The sequence below is a fragment of the Lynx rufus genome, unplaced genomic scaffold (genome assembly GCF_022079265.1).
Source record: "Lynx rufus isolate CCGP_SWC_20201006 ecotype Redwood Valley unplaced genomic scaffold, mLynRuf1.p SCAF_1, whole genome shotgun sequence".
Classification (NCBI taxonomy): domain Eukaryota; kingdom Metazoa; phylum Chordata; class Mammalia; order Carnivora; family Felidae; genus Lynx; species Lynx rufus.
The window spans coordinates 205032167-205055337 of NW_025814823.1; the positions used below are offsets into that span (position 1 = coordinate 205032167).

The 23171-nt window shown below is 36.5% G+C and overlaps 1 protein-coding gene across 1 annotated transcript in view; it reads right to left on the reverse strand.

Annotated features, from left to right (window-relative positions):
- CCDC152 (coiled-coil domain containing 152) overlaps positions 1–22199 on the reverse strand; it is a 30587-nt gene extending 8388 nt beyond the window's left edge. The window contains exons 1-3 of the mRNA XM_047093088.1: positions 20038–22199; positions 18016–18121; positions 11353–11421 (exon numbers count right to left, since the gene is read on the reverse strand). Coding sequence (XP_046949044.1) covers positions 11353–11421; positions 18016–18121; positions 20038–20124 — 262 coding nt within the window. The 5' untranslated portion in view covers positions 20125–22199. The remainder of the gene's footprint in view (positions 1–11352; positions 11422–18015; positions 18122–20037) is intronic.
- Between the last annotated feature and the right edge of the window lie 972 nt (positions 22200–23171).

Genomic DNA, 23171 nt, shown 5'->3' on the forward strand with positions numbered 1-23171 from the left:
TTCTGGTAGGCTGAGAAATATTTAGAGGTGGCCAAAGGAGAGTATTCTGTAAAGGAGACTGAGAAGTGTCCAGAGATGCAGGAGTGAGTGGTACTGAGAAAAGAGAGGTTAAAGGGATCATAATAAGTAGCGATAAAAGCAGTAAGAAGATCAAGTAAAAGAACTTTGAATCTGAAAACTTTGGGAAATGCTCAATTGTTGTAAGTTGAAGACTAGGCAAAGGTAAGGCAATGGATAGAGTGAGTACACCAGACCATTCCCTTGAGGTTTGATTGTAAAAGGAAAGAGTGAGGGCATTTGGAGGGAATCAACCTAAAGTTAAGGAAACTTTATTTTCTTGTTTATTTAAAATATGGGAAAGATGTGAGTTGTTTAAATGCTGAGAGGAATGGACAGTAGAAATAAATGAAAGACAGAAAAGAAGGGACAATTGAAGATGCAATACCCCAGAAGAGAGACAAGAGTTAAACCCAAGTGGAGGAATTAACTTTGGATAGGAAGAAGGATTTTCTCTCTTTTTTTTTAAGCTAAAGAGGAAGGTAGTAAGGATATGTCCAGGTATGTATATATTTGGAAGAGGTATAGTGGGAAGAAGAGGTACTAGGTGGTAAGAAATGAGATAATTTATGTCTGACAGCTTTCACTTTTTCTGTGAAATAGAAAGTAAAGTAAGTTGAAAGAAAAGAACAGGTTTAAAGTTGGGGGCTAGAAGATTGCAAAGTTTGAAAAGTCAGGATAAATGAAAGGTATAATTGAAACTGAGATTCATAAATTAACATAGGTCTGCAATGTATTTTTTTTTTTTTTTACCATTAGTCTTCAGTAATTGCAGCCTTGTAAGTAAAGCAGGTGTATGGTTGGATTGATCCATATTTGAAAATTACTATAGTTGGTATTACAGGATGGGTAATGGAAATAAAACCACTGCCAAAAGAGAAGATAAGTAATATTCTAAGCTAGATATATAAGCTATAAAGGGAGGAAGGTTTTATCTTACAGCAACATTATTGAGAGCATTGTTATATTTACTTAATGTCTTTTCATGTAAAATGTAAATAAGAAAAAAAGAGAAACATATTAAAATATGGTTTTGCATCTTTAATTTGCCATATTGTTTCAGACCTACCATAATTGACATCTTTTGTATATAACCAAAGCTATCTTCTGACTTGGGATGATTAAGAAGGAGCAGTGCTTGAGTTTTCTATACTCACCTTGGTAATCTCTAGATTAGATCAGGAAAGAGTCCATCCTGATATAGTGTGTGATGAGGGTTTGAAACAGAGCCAGACTCTGTACCTAAGCCAGACATAAAAGGCTCAAAGCTGAAATATAGGCCAGGAGTAGACTTGGCATCAAGACTTGTAATTCAAAACCAGTGTGAAATAGAGGCCGGGGCTTAAGTTCAGGGACTACTGGGGACCAGTGACAAGGATGAATGAGACACTAGACTTGGATAACAGTAATTATAGCTTTGTATTGTTTAGAATCAGTTTGTCTGTCAATATAGACAAAAAAACATGCTAGAATTTTGATTGGGATCACACTGAATTTATAGATCAAGTTGGGAAGAACTGACATCTTGACAATATTGGGTCTTCCTATCCATAAACATGGACTATTTCTTCATTTATTTAGTTCTTTTTGATTTACTTCATCAGAGTTTTGTAGTTTTCCTTACATAGATCTAGAACATATTTTGTTATACATATAGTTAAATATTGAATTTTGGAGGTTATTGTGTTTTTACTCTCAAATTTCACTTGTTCATTGCTGTTATATAGGAAAACAGTTGACTTTTATGTATTAACTTTGTATAATGCATGCAACCTCGCTATAATTGCTTATTAATTACAAGTAATTTTCCTCCCAAATCTTCTGAATTTTCTACCTAGACAGTCATGTCATCTATGAACAAGGACAGTTTTATTTCTTACTTCTGAATCTGCATACCTTTTATTTCTTTTTCTTGTCTTATTGTCTTGTCTTACTGTCTTATTGTACTAGAACTTCTAGTACAATGCTGAAAAGGAGTGGTGAGAGAGGAATATCCTTGCCTTATTCCTGATCTTAGTGGGAAGTCTCTAATTTCTCACCATGAAATATGGTGTTAGTTGTAGGCTTTTATAGATTTTCTTTTTAAATCAAGTTGAGTACATTCCCTCTACTCCTAGTTTACTGAGATGTTTTATTTTCAATCATGAATGGGTGCTGGATTTTGTCAAATACTTTTTCTGCACCTACTAATATGATCATCTTTTCAATCTGTTGGTGTTCTGGATTAAATTGATGAAGCTTTGAATGTTGACTCAGTCTTGTATACTTAAGATAAATTCTACTTTGTTGTAGTGTATAGGCCTCCCAAAGCATTTTTCCTTTCTGTTATGGAGTTTTTGATCTCTAGCATTCCTTTTTGCTTCTTTCTTAGGATTTCATCTCTCTGCTTACATTGCCAATTTGTTCTTACATGTTATCTACTTGATCCCTTACAGTCCTTAACATAGTAATCATAGCAGTTTTGAAATTCCCAGTCTGATAATTCCAACATCTCTGCCATGTTTGATTCTGCTCTGTCTCTGCAAATTATGTGATTTTTTTTGCCTTTTATTTGGGTTAATATAATAGAGAGTCTAGGTTCACCCTAACTTTTGGTAACATATTAGCAGCTCTCTTTAGAATACGGAAATATTTAGCTTAGAAATATATATTTTTAAATCTTGTGGCCTAGTTAGTAATTTCAGGTTAATAGCACAAGTCCCACTCAACATCCTATTACACTTTTCCTCCTACAATCTTAACATAACATAATCAATAACTAGTCACAGCAATAATGAATCATTAAAGATTTAAAAAAAATTTTTTTTAACGTTTATTTTTGAGACAGAGAGAGACAGAGCACGAATGGGGGAGGGTCAGAGAGAGAGGGAGACACAGAATCTGAAACAGGCTCCAGGCTCTGAGCTGTCAGCACAGAGCACGATGCGGGGCTCGAACCCATGGACTGCGAGATCATGACCTGAGCCGAAGTCGGACGCTTACCTGAGTCACCCAGGAGCCCCATTAAAGATTTTTTTAATGTTTATTTTATTTTTTTGACAGAGAGAGAGAGAAAAAAAAATGAGAGTGAGCAGGAGAGGGGCAGAGAGAGAGGGGGACAGAGGATCCAAAGCAGGCTCCATGTTGACAGCAGCGAGCCCAATGTGGAGCTCCAACTCACAAACTGTGAGATCATGACCTGAGCCGAAGTCAGATGCTTAACTGACTGAGCCACCCAGGCACCCCTAAAGATTTTGGATGTTATATGAACAATGCTTTAGGAAGGCTTGTCTTGCAATATAGTACTGTTAAGAGGAACTTTGGAAATGGAGTCTACATATGAAACTGTCGCAGAAGCATGGGTAAGAGGTTATGAATATGTAAAATTGATATTGTTGGAGAGGAAGAGTACATAGTAACTGCAAACTTTTGGAGCCCTGGTTATTAGGAGAATAGAAGTATTTGGAGCAGAAAGAGAAAATCCAGAACTATGTTTACAGGGGAAGATGATGAGTAGCATAAATATCCATTAAATCACAACATTACAGTGAGAGTAGAAATCTAAAATCAGTTTGCTTTCAAAGGCTGTAATCAGACAGATAAGAAAGTGTTATATTTTAAAGGGTCATATTTTAAAATGAAGAGCTTAATCTGAATGGTGGCTTTAGTTTATAAAAATTTTGCTGGAAAATTGATATTTCCTTGAATGGAAAGCACCAATAATTTGAAAATATTTCCAACTAAAATACTTACTTATAAAATATACTACTGCCTTTAGAACAAATACTTCAGATATGTTTCTCCCACTCACTCCCATTCTAATGGGATTTTCAAACCATAGGGACACAGTACATTAATAATCATGTAACCTGAAAGTTTCCAAGATGAAATGTGACTTGTTAATAGAATATATGTATTCTAGAATTAGGAAACTGGAGATTTTGGAGGATTTTGAACTCTATAACAAAGGAGTTATACTTTCCAGTATCATTCAGTTTTGTATGATTTTCTTTTTTTTTTTTAATTTTTTTTTTCAACGTTTTTTTTATTTATTTTTGGGACAGAGAGAGACAGAGCATGAATGGGGGAGGGGCAGAGAGAGAGGGAGACACAGAATCGGAAACAGGCTCCAGGCTCTGAGCCATCAGCCCAGAGCCCGACGCGGGGCTCGAACTCCCGGACCGGGAGATCGTGACCTGGCTGAAGTCGGACGCTTAACCGACTGCGCCACCCAGGCGCCCCAGTTTTGTATGATTTTCAAGTTTAAGATTTTCTGTTTTTTTTTTGTTTTGTTTTGTTTTGTTTTGTTTTGTTTTTGTCAGAATAATTAAGGGCTGGGAACTGTGTAAAAAAAAAAAAACATTGTGCTAACTAGGCAACTAATACCTCTTGTATCTATTGGAAATGCTGAAGCATCATCACTGAAAGATGAAAGAAAAGGTATTTGATGCTTTCTTTTTTCAAAAGTTTTTTTTTATTTTTTTTATTTTTTTTTATTTTTTTAAATTTTTTTTTTTCTTCCAACGTTTATTTTATTTTTAAGACAGAGAGAGACAGAGCATGAATGGGGGAGGGGCAGAGAGAGAGGGAGACACAGAATCAGAAACAGGCTCCAGGCTCTGAGCCATCAGCCCAGAGCCTGACGCGGGGCTCGAACTCCCGGACCGCGAGATCGTGACCTGGCTGAAGTCGGACGCTTAACCGACTGCGCCACCCAGGCGCCCCTGAAAAGTTTTTTAATGTTTATTTTTGAGAGAGAGGGAGACAGCACAAGACGGGGAGGGCAGAGAGAGAGAGACACAGAATTCGAAGCAGGCTCTGAGCTGTCAGCACAGGGCCTGACGTGGAGCTCAAACTCACGAACCACAAGAACGTGACCTAAGCCAAAGTCAGACACTTAACTGACTGGGCCACTCAGGTGACCCCGATGTTTTCTAATTTATAAAAGTATACATGGTTGTCTTAGCAAGTGAAGCATCTGTAAGGGGAAGCTAATCATCTCTACATGCCTTCCCTTCCACTTACCTCACCAAAGTATCAGTGTTAGCAGCATGGTCTGTATTTCTTTCCTACTTTTCTTCCAGCTTATATAATCATATATAAACATATCACACATTTGTACTGGTTTTATTTATTTTTACCAATATAAAATTGTACTACATACATTACTTTGCAAAAAACTTGTTTCCTAAAAATGGATTTTCCTTCAAATCTGTAATTTTTTTATGCATATATGTAAATACATTTTTATAATTTTATATACGTAGGGTCATATCATACATGCTGAGCTACCCTTAGGACACTCTTCCCTTCTCTCTCTTTCATTTTCTTTCTGCTTTCTTTCTCTCCCTCTTTTTTTTCTCCTTTTTCCTCACCCCTCACCCCACACCCCTGGTGTAATTGTGTTTCCTTCTCAGTTTTTCCCTTGAACTTATTAAACTCTGGATCACATGTATGTATACACATACACATTTCCATAATTTTATTCATATCTTTTGTTCATTTAAAAAATTCTATTTATCCCTGCAGGTCAATTTGTAGATCTCTTTGTATATGGAGAGCTCTTTGTAGATTGTAGATATAAACTACATTTGTATTTGAAAACACTTTTTGAAATAAATTACTTGTTTTTTTTTTCACTTTTGCATGACAAAATAACATGCAAAGTTTTGTTGTTGTTGTTGCTGTTGTGTGGTACTTTTGTTGTGTTGTTGTTAAAAAAGTCTGTTAGGTCTTTTTTTCTTTATATAGTATCTGAAGTTTCCAGATTGGTCAAGAAGACACCCGCAGCTAGCTCTAGGTTGTATCCTGGATACAGCTGATGATATATCCTGACTTTTCTTTTAAGTTTTTATTGTTCTTTTTCATACTGAAGTCTTTTCTCCATCTGGAATTTATTTTTAATGTGGTAGAAAAGAGTCCAACTTTCTTTTCTTCCAGATGGAAAGTTAGTTGTGCCAGTACCATATGTTAAAATGCCATTCTTTTCCCAATAAATTGACATATTTCTTGTGTCATCTATTACATTAAAAAATACTGAGGCCTGTTTCTAGAATCTAGTTCTCTATTTTTTCTGTGGATGTATTTTTCCATTTTTATGCCAATACCATAATGATTTCATTACAACAGCTTCAGGGCATGTTGTTATCTGGTAATAAAACTCCCTTTTCTCTTCATTCTTCTTATTTTTTTACAGTTCTCTTGTTTATTTGTTTTTTCCATCAAATAGCTTCAAGATTATTTTATACAATCTCCTCCAACCCCAACTTAGAATTTTACTTAAAATGGCATTAAATGTGTATATTAACTTCAGGAAACTGACATTTTAATGACGATAAGTCTTCCCTCTGCCAGAATAACTGATCAACCCACCCAAATGTTATACTGCTTGCATATTATCTGGTTTTGGCACATCTATAATTATGCTAAATGCTAAATAGAACCATACAACTTATCTGTGAACTAAAGCCACCTACTGAAGAAATAACAAACCTTCCTTAATACTTTATATTACACTTCAGTTGGCTCTATGTTGCCTTTCATTTGTAATACAAACAACATATGATTATTGTTGGTGCTGTTACTTTTTCGTCATCCTACCAGATTCTACATTAGATTTTCAAACACAGGTTCCTACTCTGGCTACTTCTTCAAGTGGTAAGGCTCTTGATGCTCTGGCTAGAGTATCTGTAAATTCAAATAGTATTTTGTATCAGTGTACAGTCCACCTGGTCCTTATATTTGGCAAGTAATCCTTCTCTGGCCCAGCCAAAATTCAACTTATTCTCTTGGACTCTAATAATTTTGCAGTATATTTTTCTAAAATTAGCTATTCTCCTTTAGTACTGAACTGGGAGGAAGTCCTTAAATGTACATTGTCTTTATATTCATTGTTCACTTACAGCGAGTTTTTAAAAATATCATTTATGATTAGATTGCTTAGCTTTGTAATAATTTCTTTCCATAATAAAGTAGATATTTTTACATTCAGAGTTTTTACTTGATTGGTTGCCTGAATAAAGGCTATGTTGATCAAGGGGCGCCTGGGTGGGTCAGTTGGTTAGGTGTCTGACTTCGGCTCAGGCCATGATCTCGGGGTTCGAGCCCTGCGTTGGGCTCTGTGCTGACAGCTCAGAGCCTGGAGCCTGTGTCAGATTCTGTGTATCCCTCTCTCTTTCTGCGCCTCCTCTGCTCATACTCTGCCTTTCTCAAAAATAAAAGAAACATTACAAAAAATTTAAAAGAAAAATTTAAAAATTTAAATTTAAAAATTTAAAATTTAAAAGAAATGCTATGTTGACCTAAATTAAGATTGTCCTCCAGTGGCATTTACTCAGATCCTGGAAAAGTTTTTGTCTTTTAACTAACTGAATGTTTTTATTTTATTTTATTTTAAATTGGAAATTCATAGTTATATAACCATTTTTTTTTCTTATTTTGTTTTGCCTTGGTTTCTAGAAAATTTAGAGCTAACTTTTGTGCAATACTGAAGCACCTACTCCTTAAGTGAGGTTTCTGATCCAAGTATCTTCCTAACTCTCTTCCTATTCATTACAGGCAGGGCCAGCATTATGAGTGTGCAATCTGTGTGTCCGTGTTGGGCCCTGCACTCGGAAGGGTGCAACACTTGCTTTAACATTCTGCCATTAATGTCTTGAAGTTCTTTTTGTTTTCGAACTTATATTTTTAAGTAAATTCCAGTGGGACAATGGAGCATGCATGTGAGCAGAGAAGATAAGAGCAACATCTATGTCTACTGCTTCTTGCCACTACATTCATACACGGCACTTGCAATGCCCCATGAACACAGAATTCTGGTGGACTCATGATACTTGGGAGTTCAGCAAGACTCAAAAATACAAGTACAAGGTAAACATGTTCCATCTGCAACTAAGTAAGCAAGGGGCCTCATTTTCTTTTTCACTAGAACTCGCTTCAAATGCAGAAAGAAAGCAGTAGCATTCTAAGAAATAATGAATGACCAAGGAACTCTACCATGTCCTTTCTTAATTCTGTTATTTCCCTCTATTAACCCAATAATTATGCTAAAAATGAAGACATAAAAGGAAAGAGAAGGATAGGAAAATTCACAGTTCCTTTTCCTTTTAGTCCATCTTTAGTAAGTGTAGGTAGAGAGTATTGGTAGCAAAGGGCAGGTATCAAGAAGTAAAATGAGGGGCTTTTGGGTGGTTCAGTTGGTTGAAAGTTTGAGTTCAGGTCAGGTCATGATTTCTCAGGTTTGTGAGTTTGAGCTCTGCGTCCTGGCTTGCTGCTATCAGCGTGGAGCCCGCCTGGATCCTCTGTTTCCCTCTCTCTCTCTGCCCCTCTCTTGCTCTCTCTCTCTCTCAAAAATAAATAAAATTAAAAAAAAAGAAGTAAAATGAATAATAAATGGTTTAGGTAGTTTTGCGCAGCATTTACACTATTCTAGTAAGAATGAAACAAATATGCATGTGCAAGCTAGGAAGTATTAATTATGTACTTTTGTGATTCTGCATAGGAGTTAAATGCTCATGTCTTTGGATTTAAAATTCATTTGCACAATATAAAGATGAATGGTAACATTTATGTTCCTAATTAAAATTTTTCATTCTTTTTTACTTACAGCAACATTAACAGCAAATACAAAACCCTGTCAAGTTGAGAGAGACCACAGAAGAAAGAAAAAAAGCTCTATATGTTAGAACTTTTAATGTTACTTTTTTCCTGCCTTTTGCACATTAGGCCCCACATTTTCATTTGGCATGGGCCCTGCAAATTATGTAGCTGGCCTTGTTTATATGTTTTGTTCTTTAGCTTCCTTTTAACGTGCCATTAGCAAATCTCTTTTGGAAGGAGGCAATTTTTAAATAATGAAGATTCTGAAGTATATTCTCATAGCAGATCATTTCTCCATACAGAATATACTTACATACATGTAGCATTTTCCCAAGGATGTACTAGAAGCTAACATGTCAAATTACTGCATGTTGAAAGAAGTTTTTCTACATTTTTCAAACTACTTTTAATTTGAGCAATACTTTTTTCTTTAGGAATAACTTGTCATTGATTAGTTTACTTTCTCAGATAATTCTTTTACAAAATAGCACTCAACTATGTGCTATTGTCCTTTTTAAAACATTCTTGTCAGTAATCAATTCTGATTAAATCACTCTGCTTACTACAATTTTGTAAAGTTGTACTATACATAATGATGTCTTCCTGGAAACCTACCCTGATAGAGTCTAAGGGCCGAAATAAATTCAAATTATTCAAGTTCAGTTCAAACAGGGAAAAAAAAGCAATACGAAATTGCAAGAAATCATTTAGAGATAATTGGAAAAAATGAGTTTGAATTCTACTGATTTTGAAGGTGCTCTGTGTTTGCAGTTGATTTCATGTGTCTCCCTCTTTTCTTCATATGACACCCTGCCAACGTGTTTGAATTTCTAAATTAAATTCCTGAATTCTCCTCTAATGGACAAAAATCTCTGAATCTTGTTTTCTTTGCCCTGGTAGTAACTAACCATAAGTTAGATGGCATAATGTAACTATCTTTAATACAATGTATTATAGGGGGTCTCCTAAACCAGTATATAATAAATAGTAATATGATATAGGAAAAATCCCTATCATTTGATATATTGTGATGAGTTACTCTACTAAGGACCCATGTCCATACTCTAAACTCCAAACACACATTACTTCAAAGACAGGATATTATGACTATGAAAATATTGTATTCTTGACCATTGGTCAATATTTAATATCTTTTGTACAAAAAATTAATTATAATTCAGTAATGAATATGTTAAACATCAACTTTCTGAGACTTCAAAGTAACTTTAATTTCTGGTAGATGTTTTATTTGAACAAAATCCTAGGAAGAGTTCAATTAAAGTACCATTTGAATCCTAGAATAAGAGGACTGTAAGGATTATGAACATTCACAATTTTTTAAATGCAGCTGGGTGTTGTATTTAGTCACAGAGAAGGGAAAAGTTGTTCTGAACCATTAGCATTGAGATGGGAAAATGAAAGCCCAGACCAGGTGTGGGATGCGGATCAAACCCTGAAAAAAAGTGAGCAGACAGCTAGAGTCAAGAAAAATGAAAATCTATTGGACATAAGGGAATCAGAAGTCTGCAGGACTAAGCCAAAACAAAAGGCATTGGAGAGGCACTTGGGTGGCTCAGTCAGTTAGGTATCCGACTTGATTTCGGCTCAGGTCATGATCTCATTTGTGGGATGGAGCCCTGTATTGGACCCTGCTTGGGATTCTCTCTCTCCCTCTTTCTGTCCCCACCCTGCTCGCACTCTCTCTCAAAATAAACAAACAGTAAAAACACAGAAAGAAAAGGCACTGGAGAAGGTGTAGTTCTCTATATTACTCTTTTGCTCTCCAGAAGAGCTGAATCCTTTCTGTACTGCAGATGCTGCTTGACAATGTAAGTGTAAAGTCTTTTAATACAATTTCTATATTTGTTTCATCAACCCTTGAGGGGATATTTTAAGGTAAAACAATGGGGAAAAAGGAAGAATAGTAATTCTTAAAGATAAATACCAGAACATTATAAAGACAATAAGGAATAACATGCCAAAGCAAATAAATGGTGTGTAAGATCATTATCATACTTCACCTACATATAAAAAGTACTTTATGATAACAATAGAAGACTAAGGTAAAAACATTCTTGTTTGATGAGAGTTTTATGTTGGAAGGGACTCTGAACTAGGGACTTTCATCTAGTCTCCTATGTGAAAGGAAAATCCCAGTAACACTGCACTGTAGCTAACTCAGGACAAACACTTGGTTGCTTCATCTGTTTTGTCAATGAATAGGCCTATTGGGTTAGCATGACTAGTAAAAATAAAATAAGCTGAATATACTGGCTTCATTTACACAAACATAGCTTTAGTCTCTGATAAAACACTAAATAGTGAACTATCACTTCTGTTTGAAATAGTATATTCATCATGTAACTACTACGAAATACCTACCCTTCAAAACTGAACACAGGATCATTAAAAACCAAGAGTACTTCTGAGAACAAATATATTTCTAAACTTTTGAAAATAATAAAGAGAATTATTATAACTGATTATAAAACATCCTCTGATGTTCCTGTCAGAATATGACTGAATTATTCTGTTCAGCATGGTATTTCTTATTTCATAACAATTTAGGAACGTATTATTTTGTAATGAGAAGTCTTGGCATTAGCTGATGAGTTTAACAAGACCAGATTAAAAGAAACTTACTGTCAGTGATGTAAAAACTCTATTTTTAAAGGCACTCAAATATATCATATTTTCAAAGATTTTTTTCTAACTTACCTTTCAAATTATGTTGATGTTCAATGGTCTGCTGTAGCCCTTTTATCATATTATGAAGAGCAGAACATTCTAAAATATGAAAGACACATTTATTTGAAAATTATTCTCTTTCATTTTGGAACTATTCTCTCAAAGTTGAAAGACTTAAAATAATTGACAATATGAGATTTCTAAAAATGTTTATTTTTGAGAGGAGAGAGAGAGAGAGAGAGCGCATGAGCAGGGGAGGGGCAAAGAGAGAGAGGGAGACACAGAATCTGAAGCAGGCTCTAGGCTCTGAGTTGTCAGTACAGAGCCTGACGCTGGGCTCAAACTCACCAACCATAAGATCATGACCTGAGCCGAAGTCGGACACCCAGCCGACCGAGCCACCCAGGCGCCCTGACAATTATGAGATCTTTATGGAGCAGCCAGGTATCTCGAAGTAAATAATATAATAAGTAGTTTTTAATTACCCTTTAAACCAAATGCATTCTGGGATTTAGTAATGAGTTTTCCACAGCACAATAAATTTAGTATAGTAGGGATTCCCTACCCCATGTGCTTTAGCAATATCTACCCTAAAGTTAAGGCATACTTGGACATGCCTGGGGAACTATGTGCGGTGTATCCATGTGAGTTTTCTGTAAAAGAACATCTCAAGGAAAGAGAGTCAAGGTACCCTAAATTTTGTTAAGATCGAGAGCCAGAGTTGGTGAGGTGTCATTTGGGAGAAGATAATGTTTTTCTTCCTCACTGTCCTCCAACCTGTCCTCTTAGTACTCATGCCTAAGTCCCAAGGCAAAGAGGTAAAAACTCAATGTGCTGAGTTACAAGGAATTAGCAACTTTGGTACTAATGACTTCTGCCACAATGGGAAATGGAGCGTTCATTGCAAGCATTCATACCCTGACATGTGAATATAAGCTGGTTATAACTAGAAAAAGCTAAGCCTTTGATGGGTAGCAACAGAGATGGACACTTCTGTAATTTCAAGCAGTCCACTTGGCTGTAAGCTGTAGGAGATCAGGGACTATTTTGTTTTGTTCACCATTTCTCTAGAGCAGTTGTGATCCATAGCAGGCACTCCATAAATATTTGCTGATTGATTGATTGATTGATTGATAGACAGGCAATGTAATAGTAAACTGAAGCAAGAAAGGGGTAAGTGGAAAAACGGTCTGAAAATAATATATATCGTATTGCTATTCTAAATGCTTTGCAAATATTGAATAATTTAGCCCTCCTAACCCTATGAGGTAGGTCCTAGTATTTGTCTCATTTAAATATGAGGAAGCTGACACATAGAAGTTTAGTGAATTGCCCAAGGTCACACTTCTACTTAGTAAGTGGTAGAGCTACAGCTTGAACCCCAGCAGTCCAACAACACGTCTGTGATTTAGCTACTTTACTGCCACAAAGACCAGTCCAGGAGCGGTCCTTTAGAGTAATATGAGTAGGTTGGACGCCCTGGAAAGAGGACAAGAACAGAATCAGAGACTCTTTCTGATTGTTACTGCTATCACATTTTTACTATAAGGTTAGGGAGAACAGGTTGCACTAGTTTAAGTTTACAATTATACTAGCTAAATATACAGTGATGAAGGCTTCATAAAAGAATAACAATATTTTTCAAATATTAAAACTCCTAAAGTTTAAGGAAAATTTCACCTTTTTTTTCAATAGGACAATTTCACCTTTATGTAGTTCACTTAACAACTAATAAATATTGAGCCTTATTCTCTTTCATTAGGTTTTAGAGGCCCAAGACCAATATTCAGCCAGTATGCACTGGTATGACATACTAACTTCCATTCTAGTTGGGCATCTGTTTTGATGGTTAAATATTAAATACCATATTTGCATCTAATAAAAAGTTACCTGTGTATAATAATACCATTGATTGTTTACTCTGCCAGGTATTACACTAAGTGCATTATAAACATTACCCCAATTAGTTTTCAAAATGATACTGAGAAGTAGGTATTATCCTGATTTTACAAAGAGAGACGGTCATCCATAGAGGTTTGGTTACTTGCCCAGGATTTTAGAGTTAATAAGTGGAAGGTATGGACTTGAGCATATGTTTTTCTCATTTCAAATCCTGCTCTTTAATCTGCTATTCAATACCTCCTGGGGAATTATAGGATATAGTGATGAAACCATGAAACTTGGAGTCCAAGGAAATAGAATAGAGTTTCCTCTCCACTCTCTAGCTATGACACCCTGGACAAGCTTTCTGAGCTTTAGATTCTCCATCTACAAAATAAAAGTATGGGTAATACCTATCCTCCTTCACATATAAGACTATTCTCATATATAAGACTAATCTGACAACCAAATGAGAAAATAGTACTCTCTAAATTTACTCACAAATGTTCAATATTGTTATTGTTGTTATTTCTCTCCTCTGTCTCTCAACAATTTGTATATATCTCTTTTCTCCTTTTATCACATTTCATTTATTTGTGGTTCCTCCTACTAGATGGTGAACTCTTTCAGGTAAAGATCATATCTTATCAATTTTGATATTTCTTGCTCCTAATATGGTGGCTATTTCATAGGTATTCAATAGTATTTCTATTTATTGACTAAAGGAAAGAACCCATACTGTGAAGGGAAAATGCAAAATTTTGCCTTTCGGTTAGAGGTCCTACACTCAGTCTCCAGTACTTTCTTCAACTATGCTAATAGAAATGAAAGTACTTTGCAGAAGTTAAAAGCTTTATGCAGATATAAGGTTCTTCTGTTGTGGTTTTTCACTTTTCCTTGTACCCCCTCTACCACCCCCCACCACCTACTCAAAGTTCCCACCATCCTCCATTTTTTCTCTTTTACTATTTCCTAGTAATAGATTGATAGTTAAATCACACTTGACATTGCCTACTTCATATATGTTACTGTGTTAGCTGCTATAATTAAAAAATTAAGGGGGCACGTAGCTGGCTTAGTCGGTGGAGTGTGCGACTCTTGATCTTAAGGTTGTGAGTTTGAGCCCCACATTGGGTGTAGAGCTTACTTAAAAATAAAATCTTAAAAAAATTAAGGAGGCATAGACTCTGCCATCACTTCTCTTTGTGCCTTTTAGAGGAATAAATAGATAGCTGAAGCTATTTCAGCACAGTTGACTCTTGAACAACATGGGTGTTTAGAGGTGCTGATTCCTGTGCAGTTGAAAATCTGAGTGTGGATGTGCTTGGATGGTTCAGTCGGTTAAATGTCCAACTTCGGCTCAGGTCATAATCTCGCGGTTTGTGAGTTCGAGCCCCGCGTGGGGCTCTGTGCTGACAGCTCAGAGCCTGGAGACTGCTTCAGATTCTATGTCTCCCTCTCTCTCTGCCCCTCCCCTGTTCGCATTCTGTCTCTCTCTGTTTCTCAAAAATGAATAAACATTAAAAAAATTGAAAAAAAAATCTGAGTGTGACCTTTGACTTCAAAAAGTGAATTACTGGGGCATCTGGCTGACTCAGTTGGTAGAGCATGTGACTCTTGATCTTGGGATTGTGAGTTCGAGCCTCACATTGAATGTAGAGTTTACTTTAAACAAAAAAAAAAGTTCCAAAACTTAACTACTAATAGCCTACTATCGGCCAGAACCTTACTGATAACATGAAGTCATTAACACATATTTTGTGTTATATGTATTATAGCCTATATTCCTATAATAAAGTAAGCTAGAGAAAAGAAAATGTTATTAGGAAAATCAGAAGGAAGAGCAAACATTTATAGTATTGTACTGTCTTTAACAAAAAAACATGCACATGTAAGTGAATTCATGCAGTTCAAACTCGTGTTGTTCAAGGGTCAACTGTAATCAGCAAATTGAAAACAGAGCCCTGAAACTGAAAGTATACTGAATTTTTTAAAAAATGTGTATTTTCAAAATATGAACACAAGGTGGCTCTCTCAACACTTTTTTTTCCCAAAGGAAAATGGCTCAATAAAAAATTGTTCATAAGGTAGAATATCATTCCTTATTTTAGAATAATGGCTTTTAATTTTCTTTGCAAACCTTTATCCACATTATCATTTCTGTTGGATTTTAGAATGAATACTATCCTACCCAATGCTTCTTAAAAGCTAGAGCTCAGAATATTAAGCTACTTCTTTAAAAAAATTTTTTTTTAACATTTATTTATTTTAGAGAGACAGAGCATGAGCAGGGGAGGGGCAGAGAGAGGGAGACACAGAATTCAAAGCAGGCTCCAGGCTCCAAGCTGTCAGCACAGAGCCTGACGTGGGGCTCGAACTCACAAACCATGAGATCATGACCTGAGCCAAAGTTGACAGCTCAACCGACTGAGCCACCCAGGTGCCCCTAAGCTACTTCTTAATACTGTATAATTTAGTAAATAAATGGTGGTTTTGAGCTCAATTTAGGCTCAGCCATTAACTAGCAATTTGAACATTAATATCTATTTCACAAAGCACTTGGAAATGTTGAATACAATTATGTATGAAAAGTACTTGGCCATTAATACTAACATTATTATCATCTTCAACTGGCACAGAAATTCTTTATCTGGTATCCAATGTAGAAAATATAATGTCATGACCTCATTCTTTATTGTTGAACAAATCGAATCATATATGTAGTTTGTTATTCCTCTCTAGGTCAGTTGGTACACACTTGACTCTACAAACTTATTCCTACTAGTTCTTTTACTTCTGCTGCGTATTATCCAGTAAAAAGGCCATTAGATTTAGAATAAGTAGAGCTGGATTTTAAAAAAGTATTTAATTATTTTTTCAAATGATAAATACACACGAAATACTAGTATAGTAAAAAATGATTATCTCTCCAGTTTCAGCCTCTAGACTAACCAGTTTCCCTTCCCCCAAAGCAAGCACTGTTACCAGGATACTGAGGCTGTTTATCTTTCCAGAGATATACAAATGTATCAGGGACAGGGTTTTCTGTGTGTACAAAGATATTTTTATAAAAATGATAGAAGATGGTTGTGAACACTGTTGTTTTCATTTATGGTATCTTGGAAATTATTCTGTATCATATAGAACTACTTTTTTTTTTATCAGCTGCCATAATTTAACCAGAATCCTACTGATGGATGTCACACTTGGAAAGGCCTTCTCCGTACTAAAAAACAAACACACAAAAAAACCCCACAAAAACCCATATTCTATTCTATTTTTTTGGGTGGTTTCATTTTTTTCACCTTTAATTAACTTTATTTGTTGGCATAGTTTTAGATGTACAGAAAAATCAGGAAGGTATTAGAGTTGCCAAATATCCTACACCCAGTTTCCCCTGTTATTAATACCTAACATTAGTATGAGATGTTTGTTACAATTAATGAACCAATGTTGATACATTATTATTAACTAAAATCTATACTTTATTCAGATTTTCTTAGTTTTTACCTTATGTTCTTTTTCTGTTCTAGGATCCCATCCACAATACCATATTGCATTTACTCATCATGTCTTCTTAGTGTCCTCTTGGCTGTGCTAGTTTCTCAGAGTTTTCTTGTGTTTGATGACCTTGACAGTTTTGCAGAGTGCTGGTCAGGTATTTTGTAGAAAAGCCCTTTTTGGGGATTTGTCTGACGCTTATCTCATGGTTAGATGGGGTTATGGGTCTTTAGGAGGAAGATCATAGAGGTGAAGTGCCATTTTCATCACACCATGTCAAGGGCACATACATATGGCTTTCTCTCCTTTCCCTCCTGACACAGGGCACTTTATTAGTGAGGAGTATTGGTCTGGGAAAAGGGTGTTGGGATGAACAGGATCAGCAACTATCCTGGGGAACATTCCTAAACATCAAGCATTCTTCCACGAAAATTTAGAGAAAACTCCATCATGGATGAAACCTCCCCAGAGGACAGTACTGTGACCACCCGGCCCCGCCAGCAGTGGTACAAAGGGCACCTAAGGCACAGATGGGCTCCAGTACAGCAGGGCTTCAATGTCAGGCACAGACTGTTGGGGGCATACCAGGAACTTCTCATAGTTCCATGTGAACATGAGGGAATTCTGGCTCTCTTGAGTTCTCCAGATACCCTGAACTGGTTGCACAGTGAAGCCAAGCACTACTGGGCCTTGAGGGCTGCAGGTGCAGCTGAAGCTCACTTACCTGGGTGTAATCCCAGACCATTGTGCCTCAAAGCAAGTTGGCATTCTCAAAGAGCAGCGCCTTGCCCTGCAAAGAGCCTGGGTTTTCAGGTTCCCTGCAGGCTAGTGGGCGTGCAAAGGATGGACCAAGACCAGGGACACAGCCGGGAGGACAACTGGTTGCTGGGAGCTGAGAGGCACACATGGCCTGGTTGTCCCAGAAGTAAGGGGAGAGCTTTGGACTAAAACAGCCCATTTTTGGCACTAAAATTTTTGACCCATCTGAAATTTCTTTTGGTGTAATTGTGAGACAGGAATTCAACTGTTATTTTTTCCCATGGTTTTGAAGGCTTGGACTTGCCATTTCTTGGTTTAGTGGTCTCCAACAGATTATTTAATTTCTCTCATCCTATGTTTCTTCATTATTGAGGTGGCTTAGTAATACCAATCCTATGTATCAGGGCTATAAAAGACAAAATGAAATGATAGCTCGGAAAGTTCTATGTGAATTTAAAATATTTTACAAATGTATGGTATAATATTAATTGTTGTGGTACCGAAAAATACTCTTATGAGATTTTGTATTTCTTCAGGCAGTAAAGAACTAACCTTTTTTAATTGAAACCTCCTTTGTTTGCGTTACTTTTAACAAATAGTTAGTTTTTTCCAACTGCATATCCAGTATATTATTCTTTCCACTGGTTTCTATCATTTTCTGTAGAAGAAACAATATATATTACCAAAGCAAGGAATATCGCTATTTTTATTTTATTTTTTTTACCTAATGATATGAAGACTAATGAAAATACAGACCACTTAATACCTGAAAGTCTAATAATTAAGTCTGGCATATGTTTTATGTAAGCCAACTTCCTCATTTATCTAATTTTAAAAGTAACATGGCAAAAAGTTAAAACAGACTAACAGTTATAAAAAGTTATGAAAAGTAAGAATATGAGCTAACTTGGAATCCCCTTCTTTCCAACTATTCAACCCTCAGTCCTATGGTTAACAATTCCTTATACATATTTCCAAAATATTTTATGATTAACTATACAACTATAGGAAAGGATCATATTATACTCTGTTCTGCACCTTGGATGTTCCACTTAGAACTATTATCTTGGAGATGATGTCCATACAAGCACATTTAGGTTTACTTCGTTCTTTTTAAGACTTGCATTGAGTTTCACTTATGAACATACTGTAATTTATTTAACTAGTCCCCTTACTGAGGATAATTTGTGTTTTCACTTTTTTTTTGCTATTACAAATAATGAATAAACCTTCAACATACCTTTTTGGTATCTTTGTGTACAGTGTAATAGCTGACATATACCCTTCAGACAGCTTCAAAAATCCTCAATTCATTGTATCATCTATATCTCTACCCACTTCCCCATTCTCTCTGCCTCTGAATTTATCTTAAAGCAACTCCCTGACATTATATTATTTCATCCACAAATATCACCATCTATATGTATCTCTAACAGGTAAGATTCTTAAAAATACAATCACAATACTTTATCACATCAAAAAATCAATATTTCTTATTTAAAATATTTAAGGATATGACAGATATTTCTAAATAATCTCCAAAAATTTTGCACCAATTCCTCTCCCACGAACAGTGCTTCTTATTTCTTTCTCTATTCTCTCTTATTTTAGTAAGAATCACTTGGTTAAGAAAACTCAAGTTCATTGTTTAAAAAAGTTCATAATGTGGGGCACCTGGGTGGCTCAGTCAGTTAAATGTCTGACTCTTGACCCCAGCTCAGGTCTTGATCTCTGGATCATGAGTTCAAGTCCTGCATTGGGCTCTGCAGGGGTGTGAAGCCTACTTAAAAAAAAGCTCATAATGTTATCTCAAAATACCCATTGTCATGAAATTCCTTTATTATGGACATGCCAGACTGTGCAGAGGAAAAGAAGGAATAGAGAAGAATGATAAAGAGAGAAAATAGAGGTAGGTATTATTCTCTTTCCCACCCTTGCTTCAAAAACCCACTCCCCAAATCTTTCATTTATTCACCTATATCTTCTCAACAACTATTCTTATTCCTCTCGAAGGCAGACAAGGGGGAAAAAACCTAATATATACTTGTGGGTTTGGTCTATCATGTAATTTGTCTAGATTTGGGGAGAGGAACTTCAAATACATCTGTTTTTAGGCAACAGAGAAGGAAAAAGGAACAGCAGAGGAAAGAGTAAAAAAAAAAAAATTAGAGTTAGTCATAACGGTAAGAGACTGAGGATTGAGTTTATTTTATTTCAATTCTTATTAAACCATTCCTGAGTTTATAGACATTTTGAACATTTAAGTATGTATTTTCCTTTTAACTTTAGCCAAAGTATATCAACTATTTCCTTGTCCCAGAAACATTTTGATGTATTAGTACAAATGATCCAAAATGAAATATATTTTAAATATGGATTTTAAAAATGAGAAAGGACTTAGCAAAAATACATTTCCATTGTCTTTACTTTGCTTATTTTTTGGTACATTTTTCTTTACTTCCCAAATTCTTCCACTGGCAAAATCTATTTCCCTTTTATACTATAACTTTTATACTATATACTTTTATACTATATATAGTTTTTCTACCATAACTGTTTTATATCTTTACATACCTTTTCTATCTGTGAGAAATCACTTATAAGCTTGTCAAGATTCACACCGCTAATCTTTTTCATACATCCTTCGCTGCTTTGACTCATGTCTAAACTAGTGAAGAGTAAATAGGGTTAAAAAATAGATGAAGAAGTAAACAAAAGCTGTACGATAGTGACAATAAGTCAAATACTAACGTTTCTATACTCCACGCATAGAGCACCTACTTGAGCTCCACAGCACGTGGAAAATTTTTGCTATACACATTATTAATAATAGTCAAAAGCATTAAGACTTCTCCATTCTTCTGCATGCCACCCAAGTTTTCTCTAAACAAATCTAAAATTAGTGCAATGTTATGTGCATATGTAGAAATTATTTGTCCCTGTTACACAAAAAACGATTCCATTGTTCAACTCATCTTCCTGCCATCAGTATGACAGGACTCAAAATCTGGTGTACTGCTAAATCTGATGTGTGACTTTTAAATATAGGTATTCTCAATGTACGGTGTTTAAAATATTTCATAACTATCATGCCACGAGTATTTTTTGCTGTATTTCCTGGTAGTGTGCTTATTGCCATGGACTGAATTGTGTCCCCCTGCCCCTCAAATTCCTTTGGGTATAACCAGCTAACTGCAAAGAATGAATTTTAGTTTTAGTCCTATGGAACCAATCATAAGAAATTCTACATTATTCCAGAGGTAAACTCATCCAGTTAGGATGAAGAAATTGACTTTCACAAAACGGCTAGCATTTACACTTGGGGATGGGAGAGTGTTTAGAAGAATTAGGATTAATACAATCTAAAAATATGAGACACTTTAGACTTTTCACAAGCAAAGTGCAAGGAGAAAATACAAATTTGAAATTTAGGCATTCTGGATTAAGGAAAGAGCATATGCCAATGCCTGGTGTGTGAAAGTGGTAATGGAAACTAGTCCAAAGTAAAAGGTAAATAAAATTCCTAAAGTAATTTTACGGGTCATATTATTGTTTCAAATGAAGTACAACACAACAGACATTGCTTTGACAATTTGTTACTTCACAAATCTCGTTTCCTTCCTCTTTTTGATTGGACGTTAAATCAAATGTATGACATCTGACAACTATTAGTGGTTTTTAAATAAAAGAATTTTAGCTGTGCATTTTCAGCTTACTGAATTATTATTCAAGTAAAACTATATAAAAATCCCTTTAAAAATTACAACTTGATCTTTAAGGCAGGAAAATAATTGTAATTAGCGTTCCATAATAAATACAGCAAAATTCTTTTTTGGGGTAAAGCTTAACAATCATCAGTATTTGATTAACTGTTACTCTTTAATAGAACTATAGGATAATCTGAGGTAGTTAATGCAAAACTTTCCCCCGCCCCCTCCAACATTTTTCTTTTTAGTTCCTAACATTTTAAATAAAAAGGTTTTACTACAGTTCTCAGATCCCAGCTCTTGAATTAAATTCATTTTAATTTCAGCTTGATTTTCCTCCCAAACGCCTCTGTTTTAATGAGACTCTGGGAGTGTTTTTCTTTTTAAAACCATCGCTAATATTCCACTGGCTGTTATTGCATGCCGTTCCGCCCGGTGTAGGAGTTTGTCACACAGGCTGAAAAGCCATCCAATCCATTTCTAGGTGTCTTCACGGTACCCCCCAATTTCCTCCATCAACACCTCTTCAGTGGCTGTGGCCTTCTTGCCCGTGAAACTAGGAAACAAGCTGGTGATTCAGTGCCAGTCAAGTTCATCGGTGAGAAGCAGGGACTGACTTGTGACCTTCCGGCCCAGCAGCAACCACCCCCCTCAGGTGGGTGACAGCGCCCTTTTCTACCTGGCTCTTATGCCAACCAGCATCTGGGCCTCAGCTCCGTCTCTCCCCCTCCCCGGCTCGGCGGGGCCCGTGCGGGGCCCGAGGACAGACTGGGGGTGGGGGTGGGTTCCTCCTCTCCCCTCCCTGCTGCGCTCCGTGAACGCACGCTCGGTCCCGAGGCCCGGGGCTCCCGCTCCCTCCACCCGCGTGCCGGGGACCAGAGGGACCCAACTCTACTGCAGGACTCGCCGCACCAGGCCTGACGGGAGTGGATGGCTTAGGAGACGTGAGGAGGTATGAAGAAACGAATTTCCAAGGCCAAAGTGGGAATTTCGAACCCGGGCACAAAAAGCCTGGAGCGTACCTGACGCCGCTCACAGTTCCCCACAGTCTCCCGCGTCACCACTTCCGGGTGCTGGTCCGCCCCGCACTGCTGTCCCCTCCCCGGAAGCAAGTTCCCCGAACAATAGGCCCGCCCTTCTCCCAGCCTCGACCTGGGCCGCCAGTTTTCCACCTCCGGTGGTCCCTTCCTCCTTGGCCCTTGCTCGCCTCAGCATCTGGTGCTTCTTAGATATTTTTTTCTGGTTTCTGGGACATGACCCAACATCCAGTGCCTGCCAGATTCCTAATTATTTCCCTAACCAAAGAATAAATCACATTGGTTTTAAGTTTGGAGCAGTGAGTCAGCATTATTGAATTAATAATCCATATTTATTTGAGTAACTTATGAAATAGGCTTATAATGTACGAAGAGACTGTGCTAGGTGATGGAGATGAAAGCATGAACATAATCAGTCTGTGCAGTCCAGAGTCAGCTGATGGAGATGATCTCCCATCCACAAAACGGTCTTGGTAACTAATGGTAAAGGCTTAGGCTCCCTCCGCGTGAATTCAAGCCCCCAACTCTTTTATATCCCAACTGGGTGATCCCGGGCAAGTTTTTAAGTATACCAGCCTCGGCTTCTTTATTTGTAAAATTGACATTGATAATGATGCCTACTTCATAGGCCTGTTGTGATGACTAAAGGATTAGAATTTTGGTCAATAACAGTTTGAAACTGTATCCACTGCCAACTCTGGCCTACTTTTTTTTTTTTTTTTTTTGAGTGGGAGAAGAGAGATATTTTTTATGAATTTTGTTTTCTATGAAATCCAAGATGTGGCCAGCAAATACATGTATACTGTAATAGGATAATTCATACTTGATTATTGGGAAGGTAGTAGAGCATGATGGCAAGATAATCTGGTCAAAGTGGGAAATGTAGGGTGGAGCCCTCTCTCTGCCGTTAGTCAGCTGGGAAGGTTGATTCATCTTCCCAAGACTTTCCCCCCCCCCCCAATTT